Here is a 15184-nt window from a genome sequence, read left to right on the forward strand (position 1 = left end):
CAGAATGTTTTCAGGAATCTGGCTGTCCTTGTACATAAATCATGAAACAAAAGGTGAGTAATGGGAAGGCCAATGGAATGCTGGCCTTTGTTAAAAAGGGATTGCAGTTTAAAACCTGGTTACTACTGTCGGGTGCATTGGCAAGATTGCAGCTAGAGCAGTGTGTGCAGTTTTGGTCTCTTACTGCAGGCGGGATACACTTACAGTGGAGACAGTTCACAAAAGGTTCCTTCAGCTGATTTTTGAGATGTGTGGGTTTGTTTTCTGAGGGAAGGTGGGCCTATATTCATTGGGAGAATGACAGGTGATCTTATTGAAAAACTTCAGCTTCTAAGGGGACTTGGTCGGGCAGATGATTAGGGAATTTATGCGTGGAGCCAGAGGAAATGGGTGAGGTACATAATGAATACCCCAGACAGTTGATGCATTTGGGAGATCAAATAGAGTCCTAGAGATGTACAGCACAGAAACAGACGCGTCGGTCCAACTCATCCATGCCAACCAAGTTATTGTAACCTAATCTAGTCCCGTTTGCCAGAACTTGGCCCATATCACTCCGAACCCTTCCTATTCATATAGCCACCCAGATGCCTCTTAAATGCCATAATTGTACCAGCCTCCATCACTTCCTGTAGCAGCTCATACCATACAAACATCATCGTCTGCGTGGAAAAGTTGCCCCTTAAGTCCCTTTTATATCTTTCCCCTCTCACCCTAAACCTATGCCCAGGGAAAAGATCTTATCTATTTATCCTATCCATGCTTCTCATGATCTTATAAACATCTATAAGGTCATCCCTCAGCCTCTGAGCTCCAGGGAAAACAGCCCCAGCCTATTCAGCCTCTCCCGATAGTTCAAATCCTCCAACCCTAGCAACATCCTTGTAAATCTTTTTTTGAACATTTTCAAGTTTCGCAACATCCTTCCGATGGGAAGAAGATCAGAATTGCACTCAAAACTCCAACAGTGGCCTAACCAATGTCCTATACAGCCGTAACCTGACCTCCCAACTCCTGTACTCAATGCTCTGACCAATAAAGGAAAGCATACCAAACGCCTTCTTCACTATCCTATCTCCCTGCGACTCTATGTTGAGGAGCTATGAATCTGCACTCCAAGGTCTCTTTGTTCAGCAACACTCCCGAGGACCTTACTATTAAGTGTATAATTCCTGTCCTGAATTGCCTTTCCAAAATGCAGTATCTCGCATTTATCTGAATTAAATTCCATCTGCCACTCCTCAGCCCATTGGTCCGTCTGATCAAGATCCCGTTGTAAGCTGAGGTAACCTTCTTCATTGTCCATGACACCTCCAGTTTTGGTGCCATCTGCAAACTTAATAACTATGCCTCTTATGCTCGTATCCAAATCATTTATATAAATGTAAAAGGAAAGGATACAGTTAATGGCAGGACCCTTAGTAGTATTAATATACAGAGGGATCTTGGAGTGCAAGTCCTTAGCTCCCTAAAAGAGGCAACACAAGTGCGTGAGGTGGTAAAGAAGGTGTAAAGCATGCTTGCCTTCATTGGTCGGAGTACAAAAGTTGGCAAGTCACGATGCAGCTGTATAAGACTTTGGTCAGGCCACAAATGAAGTATTGTGTGCAGTTCTGGTTGCCACACTATGGGAAAAATGTGGAGGCCATGAAAAGAATACAGAAGAGGTTTGCCAGGATGTTGCCTAGATTGGAGTGTATTAGCGACAGGGAAAGGTTGGACAAACTTGGATTGTTTTCGCTAGAGTGTCAGAGACTGAGGGGGTGACCTGATAGAAGTATATAAAATTACGATAGGCATGGATAGAGTGGATTAATCAGGATGTTTTTTCGAAGGTGGAAATACAAACCACTAGGGGGCATAAGTATGAGGAGGAGGAAGTGAGGACTGCAGATGCTGGAGATCAGAGTCGAGAATGTGGTGCTGGAAAAGCACAGCAGGTCAGGCAGCATCCGAGGAGCAGGAGAATCCACGTTTCGGGCATAAGCCCTTAATCAGGAATGAGGCTTGTGGGCTGAGAGATAAATGGGAGGAGGGGTAGGGCTGAGGAGAAGGTAGAGAAAATGAGGTCTGCAGATGCTGGAGATCAGAGATGGAAATGTGTTGCTGGAGAAGCGCAGCAGGTCAGGCAGCATCTAGGGAACAGGAGAATCGACGTTTCGGGCATAAGCCCTTAATCAGGAATGAGGCTTGTGGGCTGAGAGATAAATGGGAAGAGGGGTAGGGCTGAGGAGAAGGTAGCTGAGAATGCAATAGGTAGATGAAGGGGGGGGAGAAGGTGATAGGTCGGAGAGGAGGGTGGAGGGATAGATGGGAAAGACAATGGACAGGTCAAGAGGGCGGTGCCAAGTTGGGGGCTTGGGACTGCGATAAGGTGGTGGGAGGGGAAATGAAGAAACTGATGAAATCCATGTTAATCTCGTATGGTTACAAGATGAGGCGTTCTTCCTCCAGGCGTCGGGTGATTAGGGTTTGGCGATGGAGGCGGCCCAGGACCTGCATGACCTTGGTGAAGTGGGAGGGGGAGTTGAAGTGTTTAAGGTAAGAAAGGGAAAGTTTAAAGGAGATGTGCAAAGGAAGCTTTTTATGAAGGAGATGCCTGAAACATGCTTCCAAGAGAGATGGTAGAAGCAGATATGATAGCAGCATTTCAGATGCAATTAGACAGACCTGGAGCATTGCTGCCTCACACCACCAAGGACCCGGGTTTGATTCCACTCTCAGGGGACTGTCTGTGTGGAGCTTTCATGGTCCACTCCCATGTCTGCATGGGTTTCCTCCAGGTGTTCCAATTTTCTCCCACAGCCCAAAGATGTGCAGGCTAGGGTGGATTGGCCATGCTAAATTGTGCCATAGTGTCCAGGGATGTGCAGGCTAGGGTGGATTGACCGTGCTACATTGTCCCATAGTGCCCAGGGATGTGCAGGCTAGGGTGGATTGGCCGTGCTACATTGTCCCATAGTGCCCAGGGATGTGCAGGTTAGGGTGGATTGGCCGTGCTAAATTACCCCATAGTGCTCAGGGATGTGTAGGTTAGGGTGGATTGGCCATGGTAAATTGCCCTACAGTGTAGAGGATTGTGCAGGCTAGGTGGATGAGCCGTGAGAAATATTTTGTTACAGGGATAGGGTAGGGGGATGGGTCTGGCTAGGTTGCTCTTTGGCGGGCCAGTTTGGACTGGATGGGCTGAATGACCTGTTTCCACACTAGGGACTCTATGACATTTGAGCAGGTTGGGAATAGAGGGATATAGACTGCATGCAGGCAGTTGGGATTAATTTAGAATAGCAGCATGGTTGGTGCAGAGATGGTGGGCCGAAGGGCCTGTTCCTGCGCTGTGTTCTATAAGGCATTGCTTGATCAAGAGGTGATGCGAATCAGCGAGGGAAAGGTAGCAAAGGAGCAGGACCAGAGGGTCTGAATGTTTAGCAGAACTTTGGATGAGTTTATGAAGGGTGAGAATTTGGGTGAGTGAACCTAGTTTACAATTTATGTGAAGATTGGTTCAAACCAACCTTTCAGTATATCAAATGCCTTAAATACTGCAACATCCAGCTTCAGAAGTGCTCTGGAGGCACGTTTTGAGAAATCATGGATGTGCTTGAAAGTTTAGTTCATGGGTCCTTCGTTGAATGAAAGAAAGTACTTTTAATCTGGGATCACAGCTTCCCATGCTTCCCCAGACCGACTGATCACAAAGCTAAGGTCATGTCCCTTCCCGATGTGGGACGCCAGGATGTGTACCCACATCTGGCTACATTGCACTTTCATAGAGTTGAATTCAAGCATACGAAAATGGTACCAATGCATGTTGATGACCGCAGTGGACAAAGAAAATATTCCTGGCATCCCATTGGTTGGGCCCAGTGGCATTGTCTTGCTTCTATTGTAGGTGGTACACACTTGTTGCTACTGTTGGAGGAGGCACTGTGTGTTGAAAGTGTTGAAGTGCCAATCAAATAAACTGCTTTTTCCTGAATGATATTGAACGTCTTGACTCTTGTTGGAGTCGAACACATCCAGGCAAATGGGAGTACTCCATCACACACCAGACCTGTGCCTTGGTGGTGGTGGACAGACCTTCCAGAATGCTCAGTCTCTGACTTGCTTTTGTAGCCACAGTATTTATGCAGGTGATCTAGTTCAGCCTCAGATCATTGGTAACCCCCAAGATGTTGATAGGGGCATTCAGTGCTGTAAATGTTATTGAATACCATGAGCTGATGATTCTCTCTTATTGGGGATATTCATTACGTGGCACTTGTTTGGTATAAAAGTTACTTGCCATTTATCAGACTATCCGAATGTTGTCTCAATCTTGGACTTGGGCCCCTCTAGTATCTGAGGAATTGTGAATGGTGCTAGATGTAATGCAATCATAAGGGGGCATCTCTGACCTTCTGACAAAGAGAAGGTTATTGATGAAGTCCTTCAGTTGTTGCTAAGGCTGACTGGCTATTCTTTCAGGTGTCTATAATTCACTGTCTCTATCTCTTTAACTGTACTTAGCAGGCCCTGAACCTCTGCTCTTGACATAACCCCTGCTTGTTTGTCTTCCTCAGGGGCAACAAAACCATGTTCAAAGGAAATCATTGCGCCTCGCCAAACTGCGTTCCAGTGCAGAGAAGGTGTGCTCGCTAGACCACATTGAACAGCATCGCCTTGGATCCAATAGCATTAAAGCAGGTACAGGAATATGACAGAAATGAGTGTTCGGTGGATCAGTAGCAGAGCCATAGGATTCAATCATGACCCAATCCATCATGACCCAAATACCTTCCTCAGCAAAAACTCTTATCTCTGGCTGCGTTCCCTTAAGAATCAACCAGTTCCCAGCTCTTGTGTGCAACCTTGCATCCGCCTGAGCTCAACTGAAACCTTGCTTCCTGCATCTTAACCACCACCTGCAAGTTCCCCTCCAGTCAACATATCATCCTGATTGAAACAAGATTCCCGTGGGTTAACTGTGACTGCACTGAAATCCTGGAACATCTCCCAAAACCCAGTCAATGAAATTGCAGTACATGGGTTGCAACAGGTTCATGGTTCACTCTCCTTGTCAGCGAACCCCTCCCATCCACACATCGCATGAAAGAATGGATTTTAAAAGGAGAGTCTCATTCACCTGTCAGCCCAGTGCTCACTGCCTACATTGACTCTACACAACAACAGGTGTATTGATCCTGGCTGGTAGTACTGGGCAAGTTGGACCCAACAGGCCACCCTGGTGTAATGATCATGGGTTTAACTTTTTGCATTTGGTTACATTGCGGGTTAGTCCCAGCATTTTTATTTACACAACGCTGCCTCAGTTCTTTTAAGACAAGAACACGCATTTATCATAGAAAAGAGAGGAAACAAAACTGTTTCTATGTGTGCTAATTTGAAAAGATCTTTATATATACAGCAGAACCTAACTGTAACCTTTTTGTCAGCAGTATCCTTTTCAGATACTCAATCCCAGTGAAATATCACTCCTATCTTCTTTAATTTCCTAATTAAGTCATAACCTTGTACGCCTTGCTCTGTTTAATCACTCTGTATATCCTTGTATGTTATGAACTGCCTGTACTGGTCTCAAAACAAAACTTTTCATTGTACGCATCACAACAATAAATCACATCAGATCAAACTCTTTCCAGTTTTCCTTCTTGGAATGCTACAACAGTTGTAAGACTTCTTCCCAGTTCTGATGGTCCAAATCTCTGTTTAGTTATACACAAACTCACATGGCCAGGAGATTTCACAAACTAACCAGTCCCTTGTGCTAGGGTGAAACTGTCTCCAAATTGAAAACTTTTGATTCCTCGATGAGCTTTAAACTGAATCTTGATTCTTCTGAACTTAACACAAACTCAATCACCTGCATCTCCTGATCATTTGTTTTTATCTTTATGTCGTGAAATTAGCAGTGCAAATATTTCCCCACTTAACACAATCTGATTCAGTAATGGATAAATCACATGCTTTGTCAGAAATTGTTCATAGGACACGTTTCAAAATGACTTTCTGACCAATTTTAAAACTGAAGTTACCTTCACAAATCTGAAACCTAAACTTCTCTACCTCAAATTTAAAAAAACGCATTGCCAAATGATGTTTTCACTTTGATTAGACACCTCTGTTTAAAGGTTCGTAACCATTCAACTACACCCCTCCACCCTCATATCTCTAACCCCCAAATCCTACAGTCCTTGCTATCTCTGTCTCCTCTTCCTGCCCCTGCAACCATCTGAGTTCTCCCCTCTCTTCCAATTCTAGCTTGTGATCATCTCCCAATTTCTGACCCAGTCAAACCTTTAGCTGCCTGGGCCCCAAGCTCTGGAATGTCATTCCTCTAATTCTCTCCTTTACCTTTATGATGCTGCTTAACCTCTGCTTCTTTGACCAAATTTTTGGTGTCAAAGGTTTGCGTAGCTTTTTGGTGCACCTTATTACTTTAAATGTATTACATCAGCGGTTTCTTTGTCAAGCAGACTGATAGTTGCCCATTCTCCATCGATTATTCTCTCCCCCCCCCCCCCCATCACCCTGTCTTTCCCCCTTCTTCATTTGTCGGAGGCTGAGGGGTGACCTTACAGAGGTTTACAAAATTATGAGGGGCATGGATAGGATAAATAGGCAAAGTCTTTTCCCTGGGCTCGGGGAGTCCAGAACTAGAGGGGGTAGGTTTAGGGTGAGAGCGGAAAGATATAAAAGAGACCTACGAGGCAATGTTTCCACACACAGGATGGTATGTGTATGGAATAAGCTGCCAGAGGAAGCGGTGGAGGCTGGTACAATTGCAACATTTAAAAGGCATTTGGATGGGTATATGAATAGGAAGGGTTTGGGGGGATATGGACCTGGTGCTGGCAGGTGGGACTAGATTGGTTTGGGATATCTGGTCGGCATGGACGGGTTAGACCGAAGGGTCTGTTTCCATGCTGTACAACCCTATGAGTCTATGTTGTTACCAATGTTTTAAGAAGGCAAGTATAGCAAACTTGCAGTCCAGACACAGTCGCTTCAGCTCTGGATGAGTTCATTCATTGTTTCTTTTGATGGCAAGTAGATTTGAGCATTTTTCTAACATTAAATTCACATCGGAGATTCTGGGTTCAGCTCAACAGCAGAATATTGCATCATGTAACATGGAAATAGGCCCTTCAGCCTAACTTGCCCACGCCACCCAGTTTTCATAGTTAATCTAGCCTTATTTGCCTGCGTTTGGTCCGTATTCCTCCATAGTTATCCCATCCATGAACCTGTCCAAATATTTCTTAAATGACAAAATTATACTCACCTCCACCACTACCTCTGGCAGCCTGTTCCAGACACTCGCCATGCTGTGTGTGTAGAAATTGCTCCTCTGGACCCTTTTGTATCTCTCCCCTCTTAACTTTAACCCATATTTCTCTCGTTTTAGACTCCCCTACCATGGGGAATAGCTGTTGGCGATGTACCTTATCTGTGCCTCTCATGATTTTGTAGACCTCTGTAAGATCACCCCTCCGTCAGCGGTGGAGCAGTGTTGCGAGGGAGATCATGCATCATCTGATCTTATGGGAGTATTCACTGGGCTGGGAGTTCAAACTTTTTTTTTAGATTACTTAGTGTGGAAACAGGCCCTTCGGCCCAACAAGTCCACATGCACTGTTAGGACATGTAGGGTCCTTAGGCTTGTTACAGAATGGCTGCTTTTGTCAAATTTAAATGCTGTCCAGATCAGTTAAAATGAACCTTTTCGTTTTGATCCAGTTTTTGTTTGTCTGACGGGGACCTTGTTTTGTCTTTAAAGGGGAAAGCGTGGACACGGGTTGCAAGCCCGATGTGTCTGAGTCAAGTGAGATGCAGCAGGCGCCAGACGATCACGGCGGCGATGAGGAGGGGCTTGAAACCAGGAAGGTTACACAAGCAGTTGTGGAAATGGACAATGAAGAGGTAATATGAGGGCAACTGCTGCTACGGACATTGGTCACCCTGCGTTGCGAAGAATGTTAGTTTTATGTTATCATTATGTGCTTCCTCTGAAAAGCATCTGAGTGACTGGCCTCTTGATTGATCTGCAGTCTGAATTGAATTTAATTTCCTCTCTTCCCATTTAAAAAGCATGCAGGGTTCCCACTCTTGTATACCCCAGTGTAGCACCCTTGAGGACTTATTGCACAAGGATTCTATCTCAAGATGTATCCTCGTCGTCAATTCTTTGTATATTCTAACAATTCGTAGGTGATCTACAATGGGGCAGATAGTGATGTAGTGGTAATGTCACCAGGTGAGTAATCTGGAGACGCAGGCTAATCTCCTGAGGCATAAGTTCAAATCCCACCATAGCAGATGGTCTAATACAAATTCACTTATTAAGTCGGGGAGTATAAAGCTTGTAATGGTAACCGTATTGTCATAAAAGTCATCTGATTCACTTTAGGGAAAGAAATATACTGTCCTTGCCTGATCTGGCCTACACGTGACTCCAGACCCAGAATGATGCGGCTGACTCTTAAATGCCCTTTGAAGTGGACTTAGCAAGCCACACAGTTCGAGGGCATTTTGGGATGGGCTACAATCACAGTTCTTGCCAGCACCATCCACCGCACCGCCCACACCCACCACCCCCCACCCAACAAAAGAATTTGTAAAAACTACCATCTTGTGTCTAATATGCCAGTGTTGGTTTGTTTTGATCTATTTATATTCATTCATGCATGATGTTGCCTTCAGGGTCAAATTCTGGAGCAATCGTCCTGTGATACTGGCTCTATGCCCGAGCCAGGGTGTTTGTCAGTCCAGGACGCATGTAGAAGTTCAGCACAAAGTAACAACGACACAGGTAAGAATCATAGAATCCCTACAGTGTGGAAACAGCCCGTTCGGTCCAACAAGTCAGCAATGTGTTACTCTCTTCAGCGAAACCTCTTTCCCTTGAGATTGTGGAACTCGCTACCACAGGAGGGGTTGAGGCAGATAGTGTAGATGCTTACAGGCAAACTGGATAAGCACAAGGGAGAACGGAGCAGGAGGATTTGCTAGAAGGAAAACGAACACTGGCCTAGACCAGATGGGTTGAATGGCCTGTCTGCACTTTCAATTCTGAGTAACCCCTTGAGCCTGTTCCTCCTTTATAAAGTCGATAGCACAGAAACAGACCCTTCGGTCCAACTCGTCCATGCCAACCAGATATCCTAAATTAATCTAATCCCATTTGCCAGCATTTGGCCCATATCCTTCTAATCTCGTCCTATTCATATACCCAATTGTATCCGCCTCCACCACTTTTTCTAGCAGATCATTCCATACACGGACCACCCTCTTCAAGAATAAGTTGCCCCTTAGATCCCTTTTAAATCTTGCCTCTCTTACCTTAAACCTACACCCTCTAGTTTTGGACTCTCTATCCTGGGGAAAAGACTTTGGCACTTCACCCTATATATGCCACGCAGCCTCTGACACTCCATACACACTCTCACTCACACGCTCTCTTTGTCACAAACTCTCTCTCTCACGCGCTCTCACTCTCTGTCTCTCACGCAGTCTCTCTCTCTCTCTCTCTCTCTCTCACACACGCAATCTCTCTCTCTCTCTCACGCAATCTCTCTCTCTCTCTCACGCAATCTCTCTCTCTCTCTCACGCAATCTCTCTCTCTCTCACGCATTCTCTCTCTCACGCAATCTCTCTCTCTCTCACGCAATCTCTCTCTCACGCAGTCTCTCTCTCACGCAGTCTCTCTCTCTCTCACGCAGTCTCTCTCTCTCTCACGCAGTCTCTCTCTCTCTCACGCAGTCTCTCTCTCTCTCACGCAGTCTCTCTCTCTCTCACGCAGTCTCTCTCTCTCTCACGCAGTCTCTCTCTCTCTCACGCAGTCTCTCTCTCTCTCACGCAGTCTCTCTCTCTCACGCAGTCTCTCTCTCTCTCACGCAGTCTCTCTCTCTCTCACGCAGTCTCTCTCTCTCTCACGCAGTCTCTCTCTCGTTCTGTCTCACACACTCTCTGGCTCTGTCTCATGCAATCTCTCTCTCTCTCTCTCTCTCTCTCTCTCTCTCTCATGCATTCCCACACGCGCTCTCACGCTCTTTCTCGCTCTCTCTCGCTAGCTCTCTCAAGCTTACTCTTTCCCCCCCCCCCCCCCACACTCACTCTGTCCCTGTCACGCACGCACACACAGACGGCCCTCCCCTGTGTACATCACCCACCCTAAACAGTGCCAGCTGATGAGCAGCAGTGTCTCAGCTGTGGCCAGGCTCACTGACTGCATGGTGATGGGGATTCCATGGCATGGGTGCGGAGGTTTTCCCCTGCCCCCTGGTCGGCTCTGGCTCAAGTGCATTGGTCGCACAGACCTTAGCGCTGTGGCTGGGGGAGTCCGGAGCTAGGCCCATGAACTGGCTCCAGTTTGTATGCAGCGGTCGTGGAAGCACCAACAGAGCTGGAGCTCATAATGGAGACCTTGAAGCCCATTGCAGAGACCCCACAGCCTGTAAGGAGGAGGAGGGGAGGCCACCTTGTAGGAAACATAAAGATAAACTCTATTGCATGACTGTCTTGCATTATATTCTGTTTCAAGATGTATCGGAGCGTGGTGACACTAAACTTCACTTTGTAATTGGCATGACAATATCTAACCTCATCTCATATTTTCATCCTTTTTAGCACAGGAGCCGGATGTTGGGATTATGACACCTAAAGCCAGTTGTGTCGACAAGGAAATGCAGACGGTGACTTCGAAGTTTGTTGTAATGACTCCAAAGACTGAAGACCTAGATATGCAGGCAAGGATTGTAATGTTACCACTGTCATCAAACTTTCCATTAACAAAAAGAATATGCTTATTACTTAATCAGAGGAAAGGGTTGGATGCAATTTATTACCAGCAAGACCTGGGCAGTATCCAGGCTTGGGCTGTCACGTAGCAAGTGCTGCTTCCTGCATGTAAATGGCACAAATGACCATCTCCATCAAGGGGATTACCATCACTGAATATCCCGCTGCCTATATCGGGAGAATGGGGTTGAGAAACTTACCAGCCATGATTGAATAGCAGAGCAGACTCGATGGGCTGAATGGCCTAATTTCTGCTCCTGTGTCTTGTGGTCTGATGGAAATGCAGGGTTACAGGAATGGGGTGGGTCTGGGTGGGATGCTGTTCCAAAGATGTGCAGATTAGGTGAATTGGCCATGCTAAATTACCCATAGTGTTTATGGGTGTGTAGATTAGGTGCATTAATCAGGGGAAATGTAAAGTAATAGGGTAAGGGAATGGGTTACTCCTCAGAGGATTGGTGTCGACTTGTTGAGCCAAATGACCTGTTTCCACACACAGTAGGGATTCTATGATTCTTTCGATATCCTGGGGGTTAACATTGACTTGAAACTAAAATGGACTAGCCATATAAATACTGTGGCTGCAAGAACAAGTCAGAGGCTGGGGCTTCTACAGCAAGTAATCTACCTCCTGACTCCCTAAAGCCTATCCACCACCTACAAGGCACAAGTCAGCAGTATGATGGAATACTCACCTGAATGACTGCAGCACCAACAACACTCGAGAAGCTCAGTGCCATCCAGGACAAAGCAAACTAGTGATCAATTCCCTATCTATCGCCTCCAGCTTTCATTCTTCACACCATTCTTGGCGTACAGTAGCAGCAGTGTGCACCATCTTCAAAATGCACTGCAGTGACTCACCAAGGAGCCACTGAAAGCACCAGCTAAACCTGTGACCCACATCTGTGTAGATGGACAAGGGCAGCAGATCCATGAGAACACCACCCCATCCTGAGCCACTTGTCACCCCAACTTGGAAATAAAACATAGATAGAATATGGAACATTATAGCGCAGTCCAGGCCCTTCGGCCCTCAATATTGCGCCAACCTGTGAAACCAATCCGAAGCCCATTTAACCTATACTATTCTGTTTTCATCCCAATGTCTGTCCAATGCCCGTTTAATTGTGGCGAGTCTGCTACTGTTGCAGGCAGGCCATTCCACACCCCTACTGCTGTCTGAGTAAAGCAACTACCTCTGACATCTGTCCTATATCTATCAGCACTCAATGTTGTCCCCACATGCTAGCCGTCACAATCCGAGGAAAAAGGCTATCACTGTCCACCTTATCTAACCCTCTGATTATCTTATATGTCTCAATTAAGTCACTTCTCTCAATCTTCTTCTCTCTAATGAAAACAACCTGAAGTCCCTCAGCCTTTCCTCATTAGACCTTCCCTCCATACCAGGCAACATCTTAGTAAATCTCCTCTGAACCCTTTCCAAAGCTTCCATATCCTTCCTATAATGCGGTGACCAGAACTGTACACAATACTCCAAGTGTAGCCGCACCAGAATTTTGTACAGCTGCAGCATGATCTACTCCCTCTAATAAGAAGGCATACGGTGTATTAGCTTTTATTAACAACCCTATCAATCTGGGTGGCAGCTTTCAGGGATCTATGTGCATAGACACCAAGATCTCTCTGCTCATCTGCACTACCAAGAATCTTACTAGTAGTCTGCATTCCTGTTACTCCTTCCAAAGTGAATCGCCTCACACTTTTTCGCATTAAACTCCTCTCAGCCCAGCTCTGCAGCTTATCTATGTATCTCTGTAACCTACAACATCCTTCAGTATTATCCACAACTCTACCAGCCTTAGTGTCATCTGCAAATTTACTAACCTATCCTTCTATGCCCTCATCCAGGTCATTTATAAAAATGATAAACAGCAGTGGTCCCAAAACAGATCCTTGCGGTACACCACTAGTAACTGAACTCCAGGATAAACATTTCCCATCAACCACCTCTGTCTTCTTTCAGGTAGCCAATTTCTGATCCAAACTGCGAAATCACCATCAATCCCATGCCTCCGTATTTTGTGCAATAGCCTGCCATAGGGAACCTTATCAAATGCCTTGCTGAAATCCAAATATACCACATCAACCGCTTTACCCTCGTCCACTTGTTTGGTCACCTTCTCAAAGAACTCAATAAGGTTTGTGAGGCACGACCTACCCTTCACAAAACCATGTTGACTAGCCTTAATCAACTTATTCCTTTCTAAATGATTATAAATCATATCTCTTATAACCTTTTTCAACACTTTACCCACAACTGAAGTAAGGTTCACTGGTCTATAATTACCAGGGTTGATAACAAGGTTGGTCTCTAAACCCACCCCCCCCCCCCACCTCCTTGAATAAGGTAACAACATTTGCTATCCTCCAGTCTTCTGGCACTATTCCAGTAGACAATGTCAACATAAAGATCAAAGCCAATAGCTCTGCAATCTCCTTTCTGGCTTCCCGGAGAATCCTAGGATAAGTCCCATCGGCCCAGGAGACTAATTTGTTTTTACACTTTGCAGACTTGCTAGCACCTCCTCCTTTAAAACCTCAATCCTGTCTAGTCTCGTCGCCTGTATCTCAGTATCCTCCTTGACAACACTGTCTTCTTCCAATGTGAATACTGACGAAAAATATTCATTTAGTGCTTCCCCTATCTCCTCTGACTCCACGCACAACTTCTCACTACTATCCTTGAATGGTTCTAATCTTATTCTAGTCATTCTTTTATTCCTGATATACCAATAGAAAGCCTTGGGGTTTTCCTTGATCCTATCCACCCACAACTTCTAATGTCCCCTCCTGGTTCTTCTTAGCTCTCTCTTTAGGTCTTTCCTGGCTAACTTGTAACTCTCAAGCACCCTAGCTGTGCCTGCACGTCTCATCCTAACGTAAACCTCCTTCTTCCTTTTGACAAGAGCTTCAACTTCTTTAGTCAACCAGTGCTCCCTCTCTCTACAAATTTCTCCCTGCCTGACAGGGACATACTTATCAAGGACACGTAGTAGCTGTTCCTTGAACAAGCTCCACATTTCAATTGTGCCCATCCTCCGCAGCCTAAATCTTGCCAAATCACATTGTAATTGCCTTTCCCCCAGCTATAACTCTTGCCCTGCAGTATATACCTATACCTTTCCATCGCTAAAATCAACATAACCGAATTGTGATCACTATCACCAAAGTGCTTACCTACCTCCAAATCTAACACCTGGCCGGGTTCATTCCCCAGTACCAAATCCAATGTGGCCTCAGCCCCTGTTGGCCTATCTACATACTGTGTCAGGAAACCCTCCTGTACACATTGGACAAAAGCTGACCCATCTATAGTACTTGAAGCATAATATTCCCAGTCAATATTTGGAAAGTTAAGCTACCCTGTCACTTCCATTCCTGTCGAAAATCATCTTTGCTATCCTTTCCTCTACAACTCTGGAGCTATTCGGAGGTCGATAGAAAATTCCCAACAGGGTGACCTCTCGTTTCCTGTTTCTAATCTCAGCCCATACCACCTCAGTAGATGAGTTCTCAAATGTCGTTTCTGCCACCACAATACTGTCCTTGATTAACAATGCCACACCTCCCCCTTTACTATCTTCTCTGTTCTTACTGAAACATCTAAACCTGCAACAACCATTCCTGTCCGTACTCTACCCATGTCTCCGAAATGGCCACAACATCAAAATCCCAGGTACCAACCCGTGCTGCACGTTCACCCACCTTATTCCGGATGCTCCTGGTGTTGAAGCAGACACTTCAAACCAACTTCTTGCTTGCCAGTGCCCTCTTGCGACCTTGAAATCTCATTTCTGACCTTACTATTCACAAACTGCTATATACTGGAACTACAGTTTAGGTTCCTATCCTCCTGCTGAATTAGTTTAAACCGTCCCGAAGGTGGGTTTAAAACACTTGAAGACCATCCTGTGTGTAGAGGTCCCATCTACCCCAGAAAGAGCTCGAATTATCCAGGAGTCCAAAACCTTCCCTCCTGCACCATCCCTGTAGCCACATGTTCAACTCCTCTCACTTCCTATTCCTTGCCTCGCGGGCAACAAACCAGAGAAGACAACTCTGTTTGTTCTAGCTCTGAGCTTCCACCGAAATATATCGGCTCTTCCATTACGGTCACTAGGTTAAACTTCTGAAACTCCCTCTCTGCAGCATTATAGAGGGCAGTCTGAACAACCCCTTCTCGAGGGCAGTTAGGCATGGTTCAGTAAATGCTAATCCAGCCACCAACACTCACGTCCCCTGAGCAAATAATAATGAAGAAAATCTCAGGGCAATCAAGCTGCAGGAAGTTGCCAAGGAAGAGCATTGAAGTAGGCACCGTAGCCCCATTTGTAGAGACACATAAGAAGGACTGAG

The 15184-nt window shown here is 45.7% G+C and overlaps 1 protein-coding gene across 16 annotated transcripts in view; it reads left to right on the plus strand.

Moving 5' to 3' along the window:
* Nucleotides 1-15184, plus strand: part of LOC122544342 (uncharacterized) — a 126719-nt gene that overhangs the window by 56030 nt on the left and 55505 nt on the right. For 15 of the 16 annotated variants that reach the window (XM_087982773.1, XM_087982779.1, XM_087982767.1 and 12 more), the window contains 4 exons: nt 4563-4686; nt 7781-7923; nt 8704-8812; nt 10631-10758. In XM_087982773.1, the coding sequence (XP_087838899.1) occupies nt 4563-4686; nt 7781-7923; nt 8704-8812; nt 10631-10758 (504 nt within the window). The remainder of the gene's footprint in view (nt 1-4562; nt 4687-7780; nt 7924-8703; nt 8813-10630; nt 10759-15184) is intronic. The other variant, XM_087982770.1, reaches the window with a different exon arrangement.

The sequence above is a fragment of the Chiloscyllium plagiosum genome, unplaced genomic scaffold, assembly GCF_037043375.1.
Source record: "Chiloscyllium plagiosum isolate Xiang-an unplaced genomic scaffold, Cpla_swu_hap1 HiC_scaffold_44, whole genome shotgun sequence".
Classification (NCBI taxonomy): Eukaryota; Metazoa; Chordata; class Chondrichthyes; order Orectolobiformes; family Hemiscylliidae; genus Chiloscyllium; species Chiloscyllium plagiosum.